The sequence below is a fragment of the Vombatus ursinus genome, unplaced genomic scaffold (genome assembly GCF_900497805.2).
Source record: "Vombatus ursinus unplaced genomic scaffold, bare-nosed wombat genome assembly UNPS02014817.1, whole genome shotgun sequence".
NCBI classification, from domain to species: domain Eukaryota; kingdom Metazoa; phylum Chordata; class Mammalia; order Diprotodontia; family Vombatidae; genus Vombatus; species Vombatus ursinus.
This window is the reverse complement of record NW_020954595.1, coordinates 3,581,192-3,605,276: the sequence shown is the minus strand read 5'-3', so window position 1 is coordinate 3,605,276 and position 24,085 is coordinate 3,581,192. Positions and strand designations below refer to the sequence as shown.

The 24,085-nt window shown below is 40.9% G+C and overlaps 1 protein-coding gene across 1 annotated transcript in view; it reads left to right on the top strand.

Annotated features, from left to right (window-relative positions):
- CACNA2D3 (calcium voltage-gated channel auxiliary subunit alpha2delta 3) overlaps nucleotides 1-24,085 on the top strand; it is a 1,008,438-nt gene that overhangs the window by 979,555 nt on the left and 4,798 nt on the right. The window contains exons 36-37 of the mRNA XM_027835883.1: nucleotides 22,945-23,057; nucleotides 23,439-23,521. Of these exons, the coding sequence (XP_027691684.1) occupies nucleotides 22,945-23,057; nucleotides 23,439-23,521 (196 nt within the window). The remainder of the gene's footprint in view (nucleotides 1-22,944; nucleotides 23,058-23,438; nucleotides 23,522-24,085) is intronic.

The following is a 24,085-nucleotide window of genomic DNA, read 5'->3' as shown; positions in this document are numbered from 1 at the left end:
ATGTATACACACGTGTGTATGTGTGTGTGTGTATATCTCAAGAAACCCCGCTCTATGGCAACTCATAAATTGAATACCAAGTTGATATATATGTGGGTGCTTAGAAGGGAATAGGCGTATAAAAAGGGGTACATTCTGCTAACTCTATGATATTTTGTTCTCAAGTATTGACATAAAGCCATAAGAAGAGAAATGGAGTACAAAGACCTCAAGATTGCTAGGAACAAACACCTTGGCAAGTGCCACCAGGGAAGCCCATCCTTTATAAAACAGGCAAGCCATACCACATCATGCCATGCCATGCCACCCCATGGATCTGAGTTGTCTGGTACACATCAAGAAGAAGCTGACTTTAGCATCAACTTAATTCTCTTCCTGCCACTCCAAGGAAAAGATTTTTTTTTTCCTGTTTCCCTAAGCAATGATGATTACAGCCTTGATGATCCAGCCAAAATGGGAAGCCAGGGAGGTGATGGTGTCTCTCCCCTTTGATAAGCAGTAGTTGGAAAGGTTTTGTGCAGGAAATGTTGCAAATTACTGTTTTCACTTACTGGCCCTGTGATACAAAATGAGAGGGTAAGGTAACCCAGGCAGCCTCATTAGACAGGTCTCTACCTGAAATGAATTAGTCTCACAAACAGTTTCCCATTTATATGTTGTTGTTGTTGTTGTTTCTTTCTTTCTTTTTTTTTTTTTTAATGTGTGGGAGCTGGGAATTGAAATGAATTTACACTGGGCTGGGCAGTCCAAGGAGTGGGTGTCTCCTCTTAGGGGAAGAGGGCACCAGGCCCCGACAGTATTTTTAGAAAATGTTTATTTGCGTGTCGAATTGAGGAGTGCAGAAAGGTATCCACGCTATGAATCCCAGAGAAGCACATTTCTGTGGCTTGTTTTTTCCCTGTCCTGATGACTATGAGGCCATGTCTCCAACCTCTCCTCCCACAGAGAGTGGCCTCGATTATTTTTCACTTGTCTTGCCTCCATACTGCACCTGAGCTGGCTTAGGCTGTTGCCAAAGTCCCGTAGATATGTGTTTATGAACTCTCTGACTTTCCCTCCATTTGTTTAGGTTGGAAAGCGTTTACATATAGGTTGGATATTTTTAAAAATCCTTCTGATGTATTAAAGAAACTCCAAGGATCAAAGGCGAAATGCTACATGAAATATTGTACATTTAATATATACATAAAAACTCTGGCCACAGCCCACTTCTTCAAAGGACATTTTGTATGGTTGAGAAGGAAATTCCTTTCTTAGGGCTCAATTTCTCTTTGCGACTTGGAATTTTTCTTCTCCTTCATATTCATCTCTCTGTTGAGAGTCTCTTATGAGTTAGCCAGGCCTGCGTCTGGTTTAGCACTCCTGTGCCACACCCCTAGAGCCATTTGCTTGAAGGAATTCAACCAAAAGCATTAATCAGTAGAAGAGTAGAAGAATAGAAAGTTTTTTTATGGGGGGGATGGAAACTAGTCAGAGTGTAAGATACAAGCAGACACCATTCAAGTGAATGACTTTAGCTCTAAGTGGGGATTCTCCATGCCAAAGGACAGATGCAAGACTATGTGATCAGAACAGCATTAAGAGACCCTGAATCCAGACATTATGATCCTATCATTTCATAAAATGAAGTAGCACTTTCCACAAATAAATTCCAGGGCTATAGTAGAGGTTTCTATTCACAGTGACAACTTGCCCCATGTCCACCTCTAATGAAAAGTACCTACTCCCGGAATCTAGGGATTTCTTTAACTCCTGGTCACACAAGCCCTGCCTTTTTAACACTAACAATTCAGCACCTAAAGTTAGCCTAAACAATAGGTAACCATACGCTGGCTATATTTAATTTTTCTGGAAGGCCCAATTTAGGGAACAGAATTATTTTTTTTTCCTTTTACCCTGATAATAATCCATTTAATCCTGGGTTCTTAATCTGGCTTTCATGAACTTTTAAAAAATATATTTTTTATAACCGTATTTCAATACAACTGACTTCCTTTGTAATCTTTTATACTTATTTTCTGCTCTTAAAATGTTGTTTACAAAAAAAAGTCATTTAGGCTTAACCAGGGTTCCAAAGGAGTCCATGACATCAAAAAGGTTACGAGCTCCTGCACTAACACCTAACGGTTTACAAAGTACTTTCTTTCTGACCACCCTGTAGGGCATAAGAATTTTCCCAATGTACAAATCATAGGGTAGTAGATTTAATGTTGCAAAGGACCTTAAAAGTCTCCTGGCCCCTCCCTTTCATGTTGTAGATAATGAAATTGAAGCTCAGGTCAGAGATAGGACTTGTCTAAGACCACATAGAGGTAGGTAGAAAAGCTGGGATTTGGCAACATCCTTGATTTAAATTGGGTGTGATCTGACCTGATTTTGACAAATGAAAACATTTTCTCTCTATACTTGTGAGTGTGTGCGTGCTTCAGACTAAAGACTGAAGAGGTATAGAGTTTGTTCAAAGGGGAGAGAACTGTAGAATGACAAAATTGCAGAAAACTTAGCAGACATTGAGTCTTAACCACACAGCAGAGTAACCCTCCCTAGAACACACCTGATGAATGCATGTCTAGTCTCTGCTTGAGGACCTCCAGAGAAGGGGAAGCAAACACCTCTCCAGCAGACCACTCCATGTTTAGACAGGCCTAATGAGTAGGGAGGTTTTTTTTTTCTTTTTGACATTGAACTTAAATTTGCTTCTTTGTGCTCCCCCCCCATTCCTTTCTTTTCTGCTCTCTGGAAAACAATAGAGGTTGTAATCCTATGTATTTTATTTTATGCATTTAAATACATTCTTTGGAGAAGACAACCATAGGCTTCCCCAGACTTCCAGAAGGGTCCACACCAAATAATAGTTTAAGAATTGCAGCTCTGCAGGAAAATGCTATGCAGCCATTGATGGAACCCTCAGGTCTACTGCTCCTTTATTTGCTTGATAAGAGAAATCTGTTTATAATTTAGCAAGAAACCTGAAGGGAAGCATCTGGATGTACAGATGGTAGGCAAGGTTCTTTCCTTGAGTGCACAGGCTCCTCCAGACTTTTTGTGAAACTTCAGAAAGTCAAAAAAAAAAAAAAAGAAAGTCAAAGAAATTTCTGGAGTCTGTATGATCATGGTTGGGCAATTAATAGACTAGCCATTAATTGAGAAGATGTGTGATGACACAAAATTACAAGAAATTCAGGAATGACTTAAATGAATTTGTGTCCCTATTTTTTTTTCTTTTTGGGCAATTGGGGTTAAGTAACTTGCCCAGGGTCACACAGCTAGTAAGTGTCAAGTGTTTGGTCTGAGGTCGGATTTGAACTCAGGTCCTCCTGACTTCAGGGCCGGTGCTCTATCCACTACGGCACCTAGCTACCCCTAATTTGTGTTCCTATTAAGCACACCGGCATTTACCTATGTTTGAAAAATAGCCCAAGGGTCATGTCTGAGATGTCTTGTTTATCCAAACTGAAGAAGATATCACCTTGAGTCATACTATATATGGTTAGCTCAAAAAAAAAAAAAAAAAAGATCAAGACGGCAATAATAATTATCGGCATTTATAGAGTACATTCAAGCTTACCAAAACCTTTATAGATGTACTCATTTGAGCCTCACAACCACTGTATGAGGTAAGGATTGTAAATCTTGTCTCTGCCTTTTCCTGAGGAGGTCACTCAGTTTCAGAAGTTTAGGTAACTTGGGTTCTCACAGGTGTTAGTAAGTGTCAAAGACAGTATTTGAACCCAGGCCTTCTTGAATCAATATCCAGCACTCTGCCAGCTGGGTTAAGCTGCTCCCTCCCTTGTAAATAAAGCTTCAAATTTATTCTAAGCAAAGCTAACTAAGCAAAAAAAACTATACACTACCCCACCCTTAGGCAGGAAAAAGTCAGTAGGATTAAAAGACAACTGAATTGCTATGTAGCAAAATATTTCATCATGGAAAACACCATGTGGCCAAGGCTAATATATTTTGTGAAATTGCTTCAGTACAAAGCTTAATAACACTATGGGACAATCATATATCGTTTGGAGAGGAATGTCTGTCTTTGTAAATTTATATGCACACCAAACCCAAACCAGGGAGCTCAAAGTCAGCAAGAGCTGGGCTCAAGTCCTTCATTGGACACATCCTTGCAATGTGACCCAGAGCAGGTCCGTGCACCTCTCAGTGCCTCAGGCAACTCTCTAAGACCATGAAAGAAAAACAAGCGACTTCCTGCATTGATGGGGGGAATACTGCTGTACCATTGAAGTAAGGAGAAGGATAACATTTATCTGTGTTGGGCACGATGCTAAATTTATGCTGCAAATTTGAAATTGCCAGACAAGTCCCCAGTTTTGTCTCCAAATGGAGCAATTTAAGTTTTTCCAAGAATTTTAAAGATACCCTAGGTGATCTTCACAACAGTCCTCCAAAGTAGTTAATATTATCTCCATTTCATGGAGGAAACTGAAGCTCAGAGGGGTTAGTGCATGTTGCTTTACTTTAACACAAGCATCACATTATGGCTTAAGCATGATTTGAACTCAGATCTTTGTGGCCTCAGATCTAGGGCCCTTTGTCATGCTGCCTGGCATAATATTCGGCGCACATAGTGTATTTTCAGATTATTTGAGCTTCTTCCATAGCTCCCATCAGGGGTTTTCAACTGCCATATTGGGAAGCCCTGCTTGGAAGCTTTCATTTTCTGCTGACCACTTGTCTGGTTGGCATAGTGGGGATTCCTTTCAGAGATAGACTGGACTAGTAATGATGACAATAATAGATCCAATGTGTATGTTACTTAAAGGTTTACAAAGTGTGTTTTCTGTCATATCTCATTTGATTATCACACCAGCCCTATAAGGTTGGTGCCATCACTTATGACCATTTCATAGTTGAGGAAACCAAGACTGAGACAGGTTAAGTAACTGATCCAGGGAGTAAATGACTGAGGGGTATCCACTGAACTCCTTCCCAAAGTTCCCATTCTTAGAATCTGGAATTTTCTGCTTTCCATTCCATCTTAAGTCTATTACACTTCTGTGTTGAACCTGGAAATTTATTCTAGGCCAGGTCTCTTCTCAGGAGCCAAATTAATTCTTTCATTTTCCAAGGAAGCAGTATTAAAATGGCATTACCCAGGCTCATAAAGTCTTCAAAAAGACTTTTGGATGTGTGAACTTGGCTACAATCACCACTAATCAGTAAAATTAAAGCAACTGTGAACAATTGTTTAGATTAATGAACCCTGATTAAAACTGGATCAAATGCCCAGGGTCTATTAAAGTCAAACAGTGTTAGGAACAAGTCTGATGATTCCAGAGGCCCTGATTTTGGTTAAGAGAGGGCTTCCAAATGGATTTTGCTAATGCTATTGATTAAAGGGACTACCAGGTTGATCTCTTCATCTCCCTTTCCATCCGGTCTCCATTATAAAGGGCATGAGAATTAAATCTCTAGTTAGGACAGAGAAAGATTGGAGGAAAGTTTTAAAAGACAGTTAAAAAAACCCACCACCTTAAATGTAATAGTATGTACAAGATTGTTGGACTGACTGGAGAAGAAACACCAAAGAATCACCCCATTGTAAGAGTCTTTAGGGTATGGCTTAGGATGTTTGCAGGTTGTGTCTCTACATGCAATATGAAGTGGAGAATTTAGATAATTACCTTAGTAATTCATAGAAGAAGAAGAAGAAAAAAACAACAAACATTTTAAAAACTCATTTACCTGATGTTTTAGTCTGACTTCTTTTCACGTGGGTCTTCCACTCTACTCAGCTCCAGAGACACATCAGTCACATTCCACAGCATTTCCTCTGGATATGTTGAAATTAGCCTTCCAAACTACTGTCCTTCCAGCCCAGTGCAGCTGGCTATGGCAGCACATTGTGAGGTTTGCTCCAAAGCTTGGCTGTGCCGATACTGGCGGTTTGCATGACTCCCCACGAGAAACCATCAAACTTGGCCAGAGTTGAGAACTAGCATTTACGTAGGGATTTAAAGCTCAGAAAACATTTTCCATATATGATCTCTTTTAATCCTCACAACAACTGTATGTGGAAGGCGCCATTATTATGTTCATTTTAAAGATACAAAAACCAAAGCTCTGTAGATACTTGACAATGTCCACATAGTTTTTAAATTGACCACCACCTTAAGGGACAGACGCTACTATTTTTGGACAGCTCCAATGATTAGGAAATTTGTTTTGTTTTCTTGACATCAAGCCTCCCCCTGCCCCCACCCCACCCATTGCTCCTGGTTCTAACCTCTTGAGCTGAGCAGAGCAAGTTAAATCCCTCTTTGACAGAGCACAGTTTCAAATACTTGCAGTACTATCATTCTAGGCAGGGCAGCTAGGTGGTGCCATAGTTCATAGAGCTCCAGGCCAGGAGTCAGGAAGACCTGAGTTCAAATCCTGCCTCAGACACTTGCTAGCTATGTGACCCTGGAAGAGTCACTTCACCGTGTTTGCCTCCGTTTCCTCATCTGTAAAATAAGCTGGAGAAGGCAATGGCAAACCACTCCAGCATCTCTGCCAAGAAAGCCCTAAATGGGGCCACAAAGAGTCAGACATGACAGAAAAATAACTGAACAACAGCTACTGCTGCTGCTGCTGCTGCTGCTGCTACTAGTACTACTACTACTAGTACTACTACTACTGCTGCTGCTACTACTAGTACTATTGCTACTACTAGTACTACTACTACTGCTACTGCTGCTGCTACTACTACTACTACTACTAGTACTACTACTACCACTACTGCTGCTGCTGCTGCTGCTGTTGCTGCTACTACTACTACTACTACTACTACTACTACTACTACTTCTACTACTACTACTACTGCTGCTGCTGCTGCTGCTGCTGTTGCTGCTACCACCACCATATTCCTCCTCCTTCTACTGCTGCTGCTGCTTCTGCTATCACCACCATATTACTACTACTACCATTGAGATGCTCCTGTCTTCAGTTTCTTCACATGAAATCTAGATCTATGATAGCTATTACTACTCCCACTCTTACTGCTATTGCTGTTCCTGCTTCTTCTCCCACCACCATACTCCTCTTCCTCCTCCTCCTCATCATCCTCCTTCTCCTCCTCCTGCTGCTACAATTGCTGCTACTGCTGCTATTACTGCTGCTGCTACTACCACCACCATATTACTACTACTACTATTGCTACTGCTGTAGCTGCTAATAATAATAATAATTAATAACAAACATTTAGGCAAAGCTTTAAGATTTGCAAAGTGCTTAACAAGTATCATGTCATTTAATCTTCACTACAACCCTGGGAGTTGAGTGCTATTATCATCATCTCTGTTTTACAGCTGAGTAAACTGAGTCAGAGGTTAAGTGACTTGCCCAGGGTCACACAGCTCATAAATTTCTGAAGCCAGATTTGAACTCAGATCCCCTTGATTCCAGGCTAAGCTGTCTAGCCATGGTGCTAAGTAGCACCCTAACTTTCTATAGTAGTTTAAAGGTGGTAAAACACCTTACATATATTATCTCATTTGATCCTCACAACAACCCTATGAGCAAAGTACTATTATTATTATTGACTTTTTATAGATGGGAAAACTGAGGCAGAAAGAAGTTAAATGACTTATCTAGTGTCATACAAATAGTAAATTGTCCAAGACTGATTTTGAATTGAGGTCCTCCTGACCCTTATTCCAACAGTCTATTCACCATGCCACCTACTCCCCAGTGAAGGATAATGGGATCATTGATTTAGAGGTAGAAAGGACCCCAGAGGTCATTTAGTCACACCTCCTCAATTTATAGGACAGGAAGTGGGGGGCCAGAGACAGGAAGTGATTTGTCCAAAGTCACATAGGTGACAGAGATGGGATTTGAACTCAAGTCCTTTGTTTCTAAATCCATTCTCTTTGCCCTTCAATAAACTGTTTCCCAAGATGGTTAGAGGGCTTCAAAGATCCTTTGTCATTCTACATCCCTGTTTCAGTCTTCCTGCATGTTTGCTAGTGAAAAACAAAACAAAACATCCTGTTCTGAGACATGGGTTCCCATCTCACCTTAGCTTCCCTAGTGGGAAGAATCTATGTATCTATCTATCCCTCTCTCCATCCATCCATCCATCCATCCATCCATCCATCCATCCATCCAGCTGGCCAGCCATCCATCCATCTGTCCATTTGTTTGTTCATCCATCCATCCATCTGTCTCTCTGTTTGTCCATATCTCTAGCTATCTGTTTAATGGGTCTATATAATACTGCTTGTAGTTTTGGATTTGGGTTTTATTTTCTCTCTGTGATAATGGCCAATATGATGTCACTGATTTCCGTTCCCTTTTCTTAAGCTACCACTGTATTTTCCAAACCATAAAACAAACCTCAAAATGTTTATGGAGGTGTATGATTCTGCCCCAGGATCAGATTGCCAAACCAAATGAGATTTTTGTTTTGTTCAGCTCTGGGCTTGTGATGCTACACTCCCACTTTAGCTAAGGTTTCTAAAAAACAAAACAAAACAAAAAAAGAGCTGCTGTAAAAGTTCAAAAAGAAAACAATTCTTATATTGTGCAAACTAACACTGAAGGAGCCTGACTTTTCAAAGGTGCATCTCTCATCTCTACAATTACTGAGTCAACCTCTTCTGTTACCTGAGGTCATAGACACATCACATCAGAGCTGGAAGGGACTTCCATAGATGAGGAAACTGAAGTCCACAGAGGTTGTTCGTTACTGAAAGGCACACAACAACTGAGACTCAGAGAAATTCAATCTTTTGCCCATGGATTTTAAGATCAGAAATTGAAGCCTCGGCAGGACCTTTCAGGTCATCCACTCCAAGCCTCCCAATTCATAGATGAGGAAACTGAAGCCCAGAGAGGCTTTTCATTGCCTCAGGTCACACAGCAACTGGTACTCAGAGAGATTAAATTCCTTGTCCATGGACCATAGGATCACAGATTTGAGGCTAGAAAGAATTTGAGAGATGACCTAGTTCAACTCCCTTACTTCAAAGATCAAGAAACTTATTTTTCAAAGGTCACATAGATGGCAAATGTAGAGTTTGATTTTGATCCATCCCTCCTGACTTCCGATCCACAAGCCCTCATTGATATAATTCTCTGTCCAGCCTATGGCCACGTTTGGCCTTCCTGTCACCCTTGGAGTCACTTAAGGTCCTCATTCTCCTATGGTTATGCTATCCCATGGTCTACAGTCCCACACAACTCCTAAGGGAATTTTGGTAGTAAAGAATAATAATTTTCAGAGCAAAGAGCAGTTTGGAGCCACTGGAGGTATGGCCTAGTATCCAAAATGAGACCAGCCCTCTCTTCATCAGGCTCATTTCTAAGCAAGTTCATTGTCTATCTGTAGTGCCTGTGTAAGCTACGTTCGCCACCCAAGCGTCTGCATGTCGGAGGCTGGACGGGACATAGGCAGCCACTTACGGGTCCAGCTCTAAAACACTGAGCATTGAAGCGTCTGAGTATTTCCTTTAGGACTCTGGGACAAGCCCACCTCTATGATTTTCCCAGAAACTCTCAAAATGACCTCAACATTCATCTTTTCCTTGGGAGTAAAACACCAGCCGAGCTCTGTCACTAGGCTCGGCCCCATAATTTATCCTCAGGAAGTTTCCTGGGCTTTCCCGGAGTGGTCTTTCCTCATGAGCAGGCAAATCTGAAATTGGCCAGGAGGACATGAAGGTGTATAAGGTCAGAGGTCACATGGAAGTTGACAGATGGCTGGCTCCCTTCGCTGGGCCCCATTAGCACTTCCTTCCCAAGTAGGGCTCAACCCCAGAGCTGTTCTCTACGTTGATCTCAGGTGGGGGAGGACCATTTTCTCTCTGCTTCATTTCTTGACCATGTTTATATTTTAATATTTGACTAGACAAGAAATAGATCCTCTCCTCCCCACCAACAATCTTAACCTCCTTTCAGGGACTGTCAGGTATGCGTGATTCATGCATCCTATACCGTTTATGGTCCTTGGTCTTTTATCAAACCACATGAATGAGCCTGAGACATCTGGGAATGAATTACCCTGGGTTTTAGTTCTTTCTTAAAAAAAAAAAGCAAACTGCAAATGTCTATGGACATATTAAATTAATTCTGTTGAACTGTTTTAAACATGTCTAGGAATTAAGAGTATATGGGCCATGTGTTCATTGTTACTGCCTACTGTATGTATGGTGCATGGAAAAGTATGTCTCCCTGAGCGCAGAGCATGGTAATGAGAGCCTGCCTTTTGAATTTCTAAAAACGTCAACAGGCTTAGATGCCCCACTTTGCCCCTATCTGTTGGGATGAATTAATGATTGCCCAAATCATACACAAAGAAAAGCCCTGACACCTAGGCAGGGAGCAGCAACATGGAACATGGGTTCAGTCCTTTGTCTACATCACAAAAGAGTGTTTCATGAGGGAGGTGCTCGGATGCCTCTGAAAGTACCCTGGGAAATGTCACTGAGGCCCTACATGAGGAAAGCATGCAGAAAAGTCCACCCCATTCCCTCCTCTGAGTTCTCTCTCCTGCGTGGCACATCTCACACCTTGGCCCCAAATGGACAGAAGAACTAATGGCGCTTTTGTGGTCTTCAGCTTCTTTGTCCTGTTGGAAGCTCAAGTCTATTGTCCATTATCTCCTTCTGGATAATCTTTCATCCCGCAGGTTTAGAGATCCATGTTCTCCTGGATCTTCTATGACCTCTCTAATCTTGCCTTTTATACCTCTTCGGTAGTTCTTCCTTCCTTCTTCCCTTTTCCCTTCCTTCTTTCCTTCCTCCATTCTTCCTCACTTCCTTCTTTTGTTCTTCCTTTTCCTTTTAACTTGAAAGCTAACCTACAGAGTCATCTCCATTCATTCATTCATTCATTCATTCACTCAACAAACATTTACAAAGCATCTTCTACAGGGCAAATACTATGCAACAAAGACAAAGATGAGGCAGCCCCGGTCTTTGAAGAGTTTACATTTTATTCTACCTTTAGTTATTTCATGAGAACAGAAAACATTGAAGACCGAGGTCTTGGATTTTGATGCTCATCTTTGTGAAGACTGCCAGGCTTGCTCCCCAAATCTAGTTCAGGAAATATCCTTCCATTCTAGAAGGATTTGTAATTGTGACTTTGAATCTGAAGTTTCTAGCACAGAGTCTGACACCTAATAATGATTTACTGAATTGTATTTTCCAGAAAAGTAGTAAATAAAATTCTCCCCAATTTCTCCAGCAGTGAAGTCTTCATACTTTCATTGTCTGAAGTTATTACAATGCTCATCACTGTATGGTTCTATTAATCAATTTATCAACAAGCATTTATTAAACTCTTACCCACAGGGAAAAAAAATGCCCTCAAGTAGTTCACGTATTATTGTTACAGTTTGCTGAGTTAAAATGTTTTTTTTTTCTATAGTACTGTGCAAAAGGAGGTCACCTATGATCTTACAAAGGGGATCTGGAATTCTAAGACAGGGACTGTGTGGTCCGTGCAGTTACAGAAAACTAGACTCAGATTCTAAGCACAGTCATCTGTGGATTTTCAAGTCATCTTTACCTTGTTTTCAGTAGTAAAGGCTTCTGCCTAGCAAGAAATAGCCTAAAGAAAATGCCAATCATCCTGGCAATGCTGGTCCCTGGTGTCACATACTCCCTCCGAGATTAGAGGGAAATTGGGTATGCTCTCATTTCTGAGGATTGTCTGGGGACCTCACCAGCAAAAATAGAAACCCGCCCACAATGAAGTAATACATCTTATGGCAACTAGCTTTTATTGCCAATTGTTTTGAACCTCTCTTCCTCTTGGGAAAGCCCCTCTCTTGTTTCTCTTGCTGGCTTTTTTTTTTTTCCCATTTCAAATGCCTCAAAGGCACCTGCCTTTGGTGACAGTACCTTGGACAAGACTCTCTGTCCAGGCTGGTTTCAAGGTGTGCATCTGTACCATAAATGAGAGCTGAGCTTCTGTGGGTTCAGGCATGAGTTGCAGCTCCTATTGACTCAGTCTGTCTCCAAGATAATCATCATGCCAGCAGGACACTGTGCTCTCTAGACAAAGCTTCATCTTCAGCTCTTTATATCACTGCCTGCTTCAATGAGGAGCCGCCACAAAGGGAATGCCATGATGCTTCTATTGTGGACATTTAAAAAAAGTAATTGAATATAACAAAAGATGTAGACAATGGACTGGCACCATTAAATCTCCACACTTAACTTGGAGGACACAGAGCATTTCCTATGCCAGAGAGAGAGAGAGAGAGAGAAAGAGAGAGATTGGGGCTGCAGGGATGGAGAGAAGAAACCACACAGCATCCCTCTGGCTGAGGTGTGTCTGATGTGTGGGATGTGGGATAGGACAGGGAGGAATGTGGTGATTCCATGAGAAAGAGACTTAAGGAAATGAAATTCTCAAGAATAGAGAGCACTGTGGGTGGTACTCAAGAACCTTTAGTTTTCCTTATAATAATCTCAGCCCCCAGGATGGTTTTGGTTTTTCTTGTTAATTTGTTTTTGTCTTTCTTTGTATCCCAAGCATTTGGCACAGTGCCTTACTATGTGCTAGGCCTTAATGAATGTTCATAGAATTGAATCAAATTGGATTGAATTGTAGAGCCCCGTCTGGCTGTCTATGGTTTCTTTCCCAGAAGTTGTGGGTTACAGAGAGGTTGAATTTCCTTAGGCTTCTGGTGGGACCTTTTGAGAACAATAACAATGGTAATAAAATTATGAATGTGAAAATGAATGCAAACACTAATACAATCAATCACAACCAGATTTGGAGTCAGAGAATCTGTGTTCAAACCCTAGCTCTGCTACTAATTACCTGTATGACTATGAACAAGTCTCTGAATCTCACTGGGACTCAGTTTCTACACTGTAAAATGAAGAGGCTGGACATAAGATCCTTAGGTATCCTTCCAGGTCTAAGTCCTGAGAAACTGATAATGCTAATTTCTTACCTTTGCAATTAGGATTTACAAAATATCATCTTCAGGGACAGCTACGTGGTGCAGTGGATAGAGCACTGGCCCTGAAGTCAGGAGGATCTGAGTTCAAATCCGGCCTCAGACCAAACATTTGACACTTACTAGCTGTGTGACCCTGGGCAAGTCACTTAACCCCAATTGCCTAAAAAGAAGAAAAATACATAAAATTAAAAATATATATATCATCCTTGCAAAAATCCCTGGAAGGTAATGGTGCAAGTACTCTAATTTTTCCCATTTTACAGAGAAGGAAACTGAGACTGAGAAAGTTAAGTGACTTGTCTAGGATCAAAGAATTAGTCCATATTAGATAGAGGAACAGAACCCAGGTTTTCCTGACTCCTAGGTGACCATTGTAGCCTCATCATTTTGGAGCTAGATTGGACCTCTCAGAAGCCATTGAATCCAATCTCGGCACTTTCCAAATGAGGAAGCAAAGGTTCCAAGAGATCTAGTGACTCGCCCAAGATCACCTGGCTAAAAACTGTCAGAGGCAGGATTTGAGCTTTGGGCTTCCTCGCACCCTGTCCAGCCTGCTATAACCTATGCCAATGTGAAGCACAGAAACAGAATTAAAACTCAGGTCTCCTAACTCCCAAATATGCTCTTTCTACATTCCTAAATCTGGGAATACTTTATGCACAGAAGTGACATTTTAATCCTAAGAAAACTGGTCAGAGGGCTCTCCACATTGTCTGTCAACTTGTGCTGACCTGCGCACATCTGTGGAATCTCCATCTTAATCCTTCTTTGTCTTCCTGCTTCCACCTCTATCCAGAGTCCTGCACTCAGTCCAACTCACATCTGCTGGATGCTTGCCTGAGACAGCTACCATGCTTCCAAAGCTGCAAACTGGGGCTTGATATTAGGGAAAACATCCCGTCCATTTGAGCTCTTCTGAAGTATAATCAGCTCATGAGAAAGGTTCCCCCCATTGTAACTCTTCAAGCAAAAGCTGACGATGCCCACCAGTTGGCTTTGTGGCAGAGGAGATCCTCAGCCACGTTGGCCTCAATGACCACCAATGTCCCTTGGAACTTTGGGACTCTGATGCTTTGAGCAGCCAGTTGTCACCTCCACATTGGGAGGGTGACGTCTAGTGTTTAACTAAAGTGGCATGAGAATAGCAATTGAGTTACATGCATAAGCATTTATATAGCATCTACTCTGTGTTAGAAAGGGCAGCTAGGTGGCACAGTGAATAGAGTACAGGTCTTGGAGTCAAGAGGACCTGAGTTCAAATAATGCCTCAGACACTTACTAGTTACGTTACCTTGGGCAAGACTGTTTGCCGCAGTTCCTCATCCATAAGATGAGCTGGAGAAGGAAATGACAAACCCCTCCAGTGTCTTTGCTAAGAAAACCTCAAATGGGGTTACAAAGAGTCACACATGACTAAAGTGACTGAACAGTCACAAAAACATGCTGGATACCTTGCTATGCATTTTATAAATGATCTCATTTAATCCTCACATCCTTGGTAGGTAGGTGCTTTTATTATATCCATTTTATAGATGAGGATACTGGGGCAGATAGGGATTAAGTGACTTGCCCAGGGTCACACAACTAGTAAGTATCTGAGGCTGGATTTGAACTCAGGTCTCCTTGACTCCGGACCCAGCTCTCTATCTATCCATTGTGCCATCTTGTTGCCACCATGTAAACAATGAAGGAAACAATGGAGAGCTATGATTATGTAGGCCCTTCAAGGGCACCCATAAGGTGGTAGGGATTCCATTCAGCATCATGAAGGACACACACAAGGTTTTCAAAAATTCTCAGTATTTACTTGTTTCCTCAAAGATCCTGCCTGAGGTATGTGTCCCTCCAGTTCATAGTTTGGGCATTCTACCTATGGGCCAAGGGCTAAATTTTAGGGTGTAAGGTATGTACCCCTTGGCTTATTCCTTTGTAGTCACATGACCTCCCAGATACCTTCCAATTTGAATTCTGTGACCCTAGGACTTGGGTTCTTCTCAGTCCTCCAAATCCTGCCCTCAACATTTTCAGTGATCATTCAGTCATTCAACAAGCGTTTGCTACGGTATCCTCTTTGGTTTTCTGGAGAGGCCATGAGGCACGCTAGAAAGAAGAATGAATCAGAATCCATTCCAACTAAGTGGCAGGCACTGGGGCTAAGGGCCGACTGGGAATACAGTGATAAAAATAAAACCACCATCTCTGCCCTCAAAGAGGTAGAGACAGGCAATTAATATAGAAAAGTAAGTCCGAGACAATTCAAGGAAGAAAAGAGTTGTGACTTCAGGTATGTAAATTGTCTTTCTGGGTGTCAGTCTTCTCATCTGCAGAAAGGGATAAATGATACGGACAAACCCCTTGGCTAGCTTGTTCTAAGGTAAACGCCTTGCAGAAGCAGTCTCTGAGAGTGAGTAGCTGGGTGATATAGTTGAGGGCTCTGTTTAGAGGGCACTCATCTTGTGGAAGGATGGGGAAGGACAGAAGGGGAATGAGTGGAATTTCTTGAACATGGCGTCCCAGCTACATCTCAGCCACTTGTCCACAGATCCATCATGGCCAGAAAAATTCACCTTAGGAAGACTTTGGCATGAAATGAAATAGAGGTGGCGAAAGTCCGCCCGTGGAATGTCACTGATCCTTGAGCATCTTCAGTCTCACAATCCCTCTTGGTTCCTTTTCTGTAATTCTGGGAAAAGACAGGACTGGCTTGTTTCAGTCCTGGGAGTGGACACATCAGAGCCGGCTCCTCCTCTCCCCCCACCCCCGACATGCACCCACTTTGGGACCTCATTTATTTTGAGCTGTTCCTGCCCATAAACTGCCGTTGTCATTCTCTGGTCAGGAATGTGCTTCCTGGCCTTTTTATGGGCCCCTATTCTCCCACATGCAAGGCCGCCAAGCCCCAGATGCTCCATGACGCTGACGTCAGCCCTGCTCCTTGGCCCAGCTGGTTGGAGGTGTGCTTTATTGAGTTCAACTCTGCACACTGGACCATAAAGATAGAGTGTGCACAGAAACTTCCAGCTAATATTGCCCAGATCCCTCCAACGCATCATTTTAATGTACAGACAGTAAGTTTTTAAAATATGGAAAAGTATTTAATCTTTCCATTGGCAATGCCTTTGAATTGGCCAGATTGGTTTTCCCCTTCCGAATAGAACTTCTCCTACCCAAACAAAGGCATAATGAATTTACTCTAGTTCAATTGAATAAGCATTTATTGAGCGCCTACTGTATGTCAGTGACTAGAAAGACAAAGATAAAAAAAAAAAAAGAAAACAGCTCCTGTCTTCAAGGGTCTTATAGTCTACCAGGGGAAACAACATTATTCATACATCACTAAATAAAAAAAAAAAAAATGCATGATTAATGCAAGACCATTTTAAATACAAAGTAATGAGGTGGTGGGGTGAGGAAGGGGGCTCTACTGAGGGAAATCAAAATAAGCACTTATAAAAGTTACTGCTGAATCTGGCCTGGAAGTGACCTAAGCATCCTAAGAGGGGGCAGGGAGGCAAGAGAGCAGTCCAGGTATTGGGAACAGCCAGTGCAAAGGTGTGGAGGCTGGCTATGTCATGTCACCTACAAGGAATAGTAAGCAGTATGGTTTGGCAGGAACGTAGAGTATGTGTGTGTGGGGGGTGGATCTCTAGGAAGATAGGATTCTATGAATGGGTAGAGTGGGAGTAAAGAGATTTTTATAATGGATCTACTGTAATTGCCATATTAATAATAGCTTGCATTTATATAGTGATATAAAATTTGCAAAGTCTTTTACACATATCATTTCATTTGATTCTCAGAACAATCCTGTGAGGTAGCAACTTTTATTACAGATATTACAGATGAGGGAGCTGAGGCTGACATGTCCTGGGTCAATAACTAATAAGTGTCTAAGGTAGGCTAATAATGTTTTTTTTTAATAACATTTACTAGGTGATTTCCACAGAGCACATATTTTATAGCCTAGAGAGCATACCATATTTTTCAAAGCATGGCCATGTTTATTAACTCTTCTCATTGATATTCACAGGCATACACCCACACAACCATGAGATACTTAAAGAAGAGATTGCTAGCTCCATTTTAGAATTGAGAAAACAGGTACAGAAAAGTCAAATGACTTCAGTTCAATTTTGTGAGGTTTCATTAAACATGTTATGTATTTTGGATGCTGTGTTGTGTAGTGGGTATATTTTAAAAGAGAGAGAGAGAGAGAGAGGGAGGGAGGAAGGAAGGAAGGAAGGAAGGAAGGAAGGAAGGAAGGAAGGAAGTTCTTTCCCTTAGGGAGTTTAGAGTGTATTGCTAGGGGGACCATATTATTATTATTATTATTATCATTATTATTATTAACCATAATAATGTTATTCAACTGCATAAGGCAGCTATTTTATCCAGCTGTGGAATAGTCTATGCAATATTGACTATAAAAGGGATATTAACAGAATATTGACTTGGCCCAGAAACATTTCTATCTAAACCCCAAGGGAAAAAAAATGAGTCAAACAAGATTATTGTCATGATCATCATTACTACTAATTCCTTCAGGGGTTAAAATATTTAGCAGCCACTCTACTCCTCTTCACTGAGAAATTCTAGCTCGTTGATAGCCAACAGGTCAGGAAAACGTCTGTCTTTTCTTCAGACATTGAACTTGAGCGGTTTCAGAAAATAATGATTTGGAAGAAAACCCGGTGGTTATTATTCTTGTTGGCCTCTGGATACTAGAAGAAAAGATCCTGAAGAAATCCGAATATTAGGGCAAATGACCCTAAAATCAATCATATATTTTAACCTAAGTGTTAGAGTGCATTTGGTCCTGCTAAGTGTTGAGTTTATTCAAGACAGCTGCAGCCGCTTCTCTGAACTCAACCTCGCAAGTGATATTTCATCCATGGCAGGAGCAGAGTAGAGTGGAGTGGGAGATTCCTGAACTGCCGGAGGATGGAGGGCTTATCACATCCCCATTTCATGGGGCTCCCACGCTTGCAGCCCAGAGAGTCAGCTAGGTTCTGGGCAGCACTGCACCATGTGTGTTTCTGTTTAGAGAAGTCGTTTTTTCCCGGAGGCAGCGGAACGTTGATGTCCTTGGCTCTGACTCTGCTATGTGAGTCATAGGGCAGTTTCCCCTGGTGTGAGTGGCTTCAGAGGGACCCAGGGTTTAGCAAGGTCAGGTTGTTGTGCTGTGCTGTACAATGAAGGGAACGAGGAAAACCGGCCAAGAGCCGAGAAGCTTGGCTGGTTTTGATTGTCAGTTCAGACAGGTATTAATATCCGGTGCTTGTAGAAAGCAACCTTTTGCTCGGTATCTTACAGCTGTGAAAAGTAGTTGCAATCAGCTTTACTTTGGCTGCCCTCAGATGGGCTCTTATCTTACTGGAAAGAGGAAGGGAAGAAAGAAGGAAACCAGCATTTTTTAAATGCCTACTGTGTGCCAGGTGCTGCTAAGTGGTTTACAATATTATCTCATTGTATGCTCACAACAACCCTGGGAAGTAAATGGTATTATTATCTCCATTTTACTGAGGAGAAAACTAAGGCATGCAGAGGTTAAGTGACTTGCCCAGAGTCACACAACCAGTAAAGTATCTGAGGTCAGATTGGAACTCTTCTTCCTGCCTCTAGGCTCAATGTTCTGTTCCCTCTGTCGTTGAGCATTGCAGCACCAGTGCCTTTCCCCACCTGGACTTTGTATTTAATTTGGGTGTATTTTGTATCTGTGGGCAGCTAGGTGGTACAGTGGAGACAGTGCCAGAGCAGGAGTAAGGAAGATTCATCTTCATGAGTTCAAATCTGACTTCAGACACTTATTCACTGTGTGACCCTGGGCAAGTCACTTGACCCTGTTTGTCTCAGTTTCCTCATCTGTAAAATGAGCTGGAGAAGGAAATGGCAAACCCAGTATCTTTGCCAAGAACACCCCAAGTGGGGTCACAAAGAGTCAGCTACAGTTGAAAAATGACTGAACAACATATTTTGTATCTGCTCATATAACCCTGTTGTTCCCTCACCCCACCAAAAATTCGAGTTTCTTAATCAGAGAGTTACTTATTTCTGTCTTTTCATCACCTGCACTTGACCAGTGCTTAGCATAGTGCAAGGCATATAGTAAACACTTAATAAATATTTGTTATTGACAGTTCCTAAATGTTAAAATAATAGTGATAGTAATAATAATAATAACAATAGGTTTTTGGGCCAGACCTGTGATTTCATTGCTAGAGGAACTTTCCACAGAGGAAAGTCCCTCTGCCCATGCAGGTCAGCTGCCCTTCTACAACTCAGAATCCTTGAGAATTGTCTGGAGGCACCTCGAGCTTAATGATTGACCCAGAGGCATATGGCCATATCCTGTGGCAGAGGAACGACTTCAGTACAGGTCTGCCTGACTCTGGAAAGTCGTATATGGATTAAAAATTGCCACTTAAATACATGACAGGGGAGACCTGGGTTGTCAACAGTTCATGTGGGGAAAAATGTCTCAGTACTTTGGTAGACTGAGGCTAAAAATGAATCGGTTAACTAGCATTTCTTCAGCAGCGCACTTAGGGTTAGGGTTAGGGTTAGAGGTGGAGGCGGAGGATTAGAGTTAAGGTTAGGGTTTGAGTCAGAGGCATTTAGGGTTAGGGTGCTAAGTTCTGGGGCTACAAAGAGAGCCCTGCTTTCAAGGAGTTCATAACCTAACAAAGGAAACAACACACAAGCAACTATGTACAAATAAGATATAGACAGGACAAATTGGGGGTAATCTCAGAGGGAAACCACTAAGATTAGGGAGACCTGGCAATGGGACATTGAGAGAAGAGGAAGAAGTGAGAGAAGATGAAGGAAATGACCTGGAGCATGCTGATCTGATGAAGGATTTGAAAGGAGGAGTTCTATATCTTGGCCTTTGCCCTTAAGTTGTCAGGATGTTTCATAAAGCAAAAATTACCTTGGGTGCCCTTAGCCTTTCTATTTACTTCAGAAGAAATGTAGGCTTTCAAAAGTCAAATTCAAATGAGCCGCTTGTCTGAGATGATTATTTCTCTCCAGTAAAAAAGCATCAGCAGATGGAAATTGATTGACTTCTGGTCTTCTACAATCTGGCATCACTGTATCTCTCCACCCCCATTTCCTATTCCTTTCCTCCACATACCCTATGCTTGGACAAACTGTTCTTTTTTTTTTTTTTACCATAAAAATAATTTTTTCCAGTTACATGTAAAGATAGTTTTCAACATTCACTTTTACAAGATTTTGAGTTCCAAATTTTTTTCTCCCTCCTCCCCTCTCCAAGACAGCATGCAATGTGATATAGGCTATACACATACAATCATATTATACATATTTCCACATTAGTCATGTGGTGAAAGAAGGATCAGAACAAAACAGAAAAACCATGAGAAAGAAAGAAAAAGATAAAATAATATGCTTCTATCTGCATTCAGACTCCATAGTTTTACTCTGGATGTGGATAGCATATTCCATCTTGAGTCTTGGAATTGTTTTATAATATTGTATTGCTGAGAAGACTAAATCTATAAGAGTTGGTCACCACACAGTGTTACTGCGTTACTGTGTACAATGTTCTCCTGGTTCTGCTCACTTAGCTCAGCACCAGTTCATGTAAGTCTTTCCAAGTTTTTCCGAAATCCACCTGCTCATCATTTCTTACAGAACAATAGCATTCCATTACATTTATATACCACAACATGTTCAGCCATTCCCCAGTTGATGGGCATCCTCTCAATTTCCATTTCTTTGCCACCACAAAAAGAGCTACTATAAATATTTTTGTATATGTGGGTCCTGTTCCTTTTTTATGATCTCTTTGGGATACAGACCTAGTAGTTGTATTGTACAGCTTTATAGCCCTTTGGGCATAGTTCCAAATTGCTCTCCAGAATGGTTAGATCAGTTCACAACTCCAACAACGGTTCATTTGTGTTCCATTTTCCCACATCTTCTCCAATATTTATCAATTTACTTTTGTTTGTTATATTAGCCAATGTGATAGGAGCGAGGTGGTGCGTCAGAGTTGTTTTAATGTACATTTCTGTAATCTATAGTGATTTAGAGAATTTTTTCATGTGACTACAGATAACTTTAATTTCTTCATCTGAAAACTGCCTGTTCATATCCTTTGACCCTATCACTTGGGGAATGACTTGTATTCTTATAAATTCTACTCAGTTCTCTATATATTTCAGAAATGAGGATTTTATCAGAGATACTGGCTGTAAAAATTGTTTCCCAGCTTTCTGCTTCCCTTCTAATCTTGGTTATATTAGCTTTGTTGGTGTACTTTTTTAATTTAATGTAATCAAAATTATCTCTATTACATTTCATAATATTCTCTGTCTCCTGTTTGGTCATAAATTCTTTCCTTCTCCATAGGTCTGACAGGTAAATGATTCCTTGCTCTCCTAATTTTCTTACGGTATCACCCTTCATGTCTAAATCATGTACCCATTTTGACCTTATTTGGTATATGGTGTGAGATGTTGGTCTATACCTACAAGCTGTTCTCCTCTCATTACCACACATTTTTCTTTGACTCTGTGACTTCTTTCATTTGCTTACCTAGACATGAAATGTCCTGTCCCTTCCCCTTTCCATGTGAAATATCAACTCACCTCTAAAAGACCAACTTAAAAGCCATCTCATTCAGGAAGACCTTCTTGATTTTCCTTATCAGTGCCAACCTTTCCCCCTCTTACCTTACCTGGCACTTTGCATATTTGTGAATAGTGCATAGTAGGTACTTAATAAATGCTTGCTGACTTGACTTTGTGTACATATGTACCATATTTCTTTGCTAGACTTTAAGCCTCCTAAGATTTCTAAAGGAAAAGTTAAGTCACATCCCCTCTTTATTCCTGGGCTTCCCTCTTTTCTCCAGAATAAGCCATGATTTCTTGTTTGGCATTTAAAGCCCTTCACAAAATGGTTCCAGCTTTCCTTCCCAGGTTTACTGTACGTTACTTCCCTTCACACATATACTATATTCTAGACACGCTGGACTATGTGTTGTTTTTCATGTACTATATTCAATTTCCCATGTCTGTGGCTTTTCATAGGCTGGCACCCATGATAGAATGTATTCCCTCCTCATTCTTCCTCTTAGAATCCTGACCTTGCTTCACAACTCAGCTTGAGCCATCTCTTGTATGAGAAATTTCCTGATCCTCTCACCACCCCAGCTGTTAGTGGCCCATTCGTGCCAAAATTACTTTGCATTTACTGGCATATATTTACTGTGTGTATGTATGTGCACACATGAGTGTGCACATGCATGTGTGTGCTTGTATATGTGCGTGAAGTATTTGCTTATCAGTGGACCTGCCATCATTCCTCACAAGGCACCAGAAGAATATCAGCTCTTTATAGGCAGTGCAAATTTAGTTTTTTGTTTTTCTTTTTTTCATTTGTTCTTGTTTTTGTACCTCCCAATATAGTGCCCAGAATATGGTAGGTACTTAATAAGTACTGGTGGAATCTGTTTGGATTGTTGAATTTAATGTATTATGTCTCTACGATTTGTAGCACATTTTCTCACTACTATAAACCTTAAATCTATGCCTGTTGAATTTGAACATTAACTCTCAATTTCAACATAAAATAAATAAAAGAGACAATGTAAGAGCCTATGAAATGCATGTTTGGGGTAGTTTCAGCAGACAGAAAGCTGTTGAGACAAGGGTTGCTTCATTTTTTCATCAATTGCCTAAGCATTATGTTTGCAATTTAAGAGAATCTGATAGAATACTGGAAATTGAATTAAGAATAAGTGAATTCAAATAGTGCTAATTTTCTGACCATGGGAAAATTATCAACCCTCACCACTTCAGGCAACTCTGTAGAGTGAGAAGTGACAGGTTGAAGTTTTGGTATTGGTGGAATGATTTCCCAAACCAATGAAATCACAGGTCCTTGACATCTTGGTGTAAGGAACAGTGGTTCTCTTATGAATCTTCATCATGGATGGAAGTTGATAAATTTGTGATTTTCTGTTTTGTTTTGCTTTGTTTTGTTTTTTGCAGGTCCTTTGTCATCCAGCAGATCCCAAGCAGCAATCTATTCATGGTGGTGGTTGATAACCAATGCGTCTGTGATTCTGTGGCACCCATTACCATGGCTCCAATTGAGATCAGGTATATCCTTTCCTGGGCAAGTCCAAGCACCTGCAGAAATCACACATTCACACATGCTACTGCTCGTGAGTGAAGGTGGAAGGAATTATAAATAATCAGGAAAAAGAAACATTCTCATTTTTTTTATCTGATGAGCTGTTGGCATGAAATCCAATTATTTAAATCAAATCAGAATTCATCAAATTACATGGCTAATTCCCACAATATTCTGAAGTTTTAGGGGAAAAGAGAACAAGATATTATTTCGGTCTTTTCTTGGGGTGGGGGCAGGGAAAGGGCTAAGGGAGAAGAAGTCCTTAAGAGAGTTTATGTCCATGTTCTAGGCTCTCAAAAACTGTATTCAAAAGTAACATACTTAAGATTGCTCCTTAACTATAGTAAACATAATGAATCCCTTAAGTGTGAACGCTTGAAATCACAGAAAATCAGAAGACGGCCAGAATCCTGTCATGGTTTTCATCCTGAAGTAAGTCATAACCTGAGTGTGGTGTGTGTGTGTGAGTGTGTGTGTGTGTGTGTGTGTGTGTGTGTGTTGGGGGGGATAATCAGGGGCTCAGTACTTCCCTTTCTAATTCCACACCCTCCTTAACACTGCAAGCACAGGATAAATCCACCACAGAAGATAGATGTTTCTTAATGAGGTGTGGCCCCTTTTATCTGCAAGAAGAGGTCAAATAAACAAATTAAAGGTATTAAAAATGAAAGGGACTTGAAATATTTGTATCACATTTTTATATAATTTTCACTTCCATTATATTGCTTCCCCTCTACCATTGAAAGAGTTAGCCCTTGAAACAAAGAGAAAAAGAGAAAAAATGGGATAGGGGCAAGCAAATCAGCAAAATTATCCAACCAACACTATAAATGTACCCCAAGTGCCCCTCCCATAAAGAAAGGAGGTATAATCTCATATCTCTTATTCAGTTCAATTTTGTTTATTATAGTCACCTAATTTTTGGTTTTGATTTAAAAAAAATCCAGTTATAATATGGTAGTTATTGAAAATATTGCTTTCCTGGTTCTGCTCATT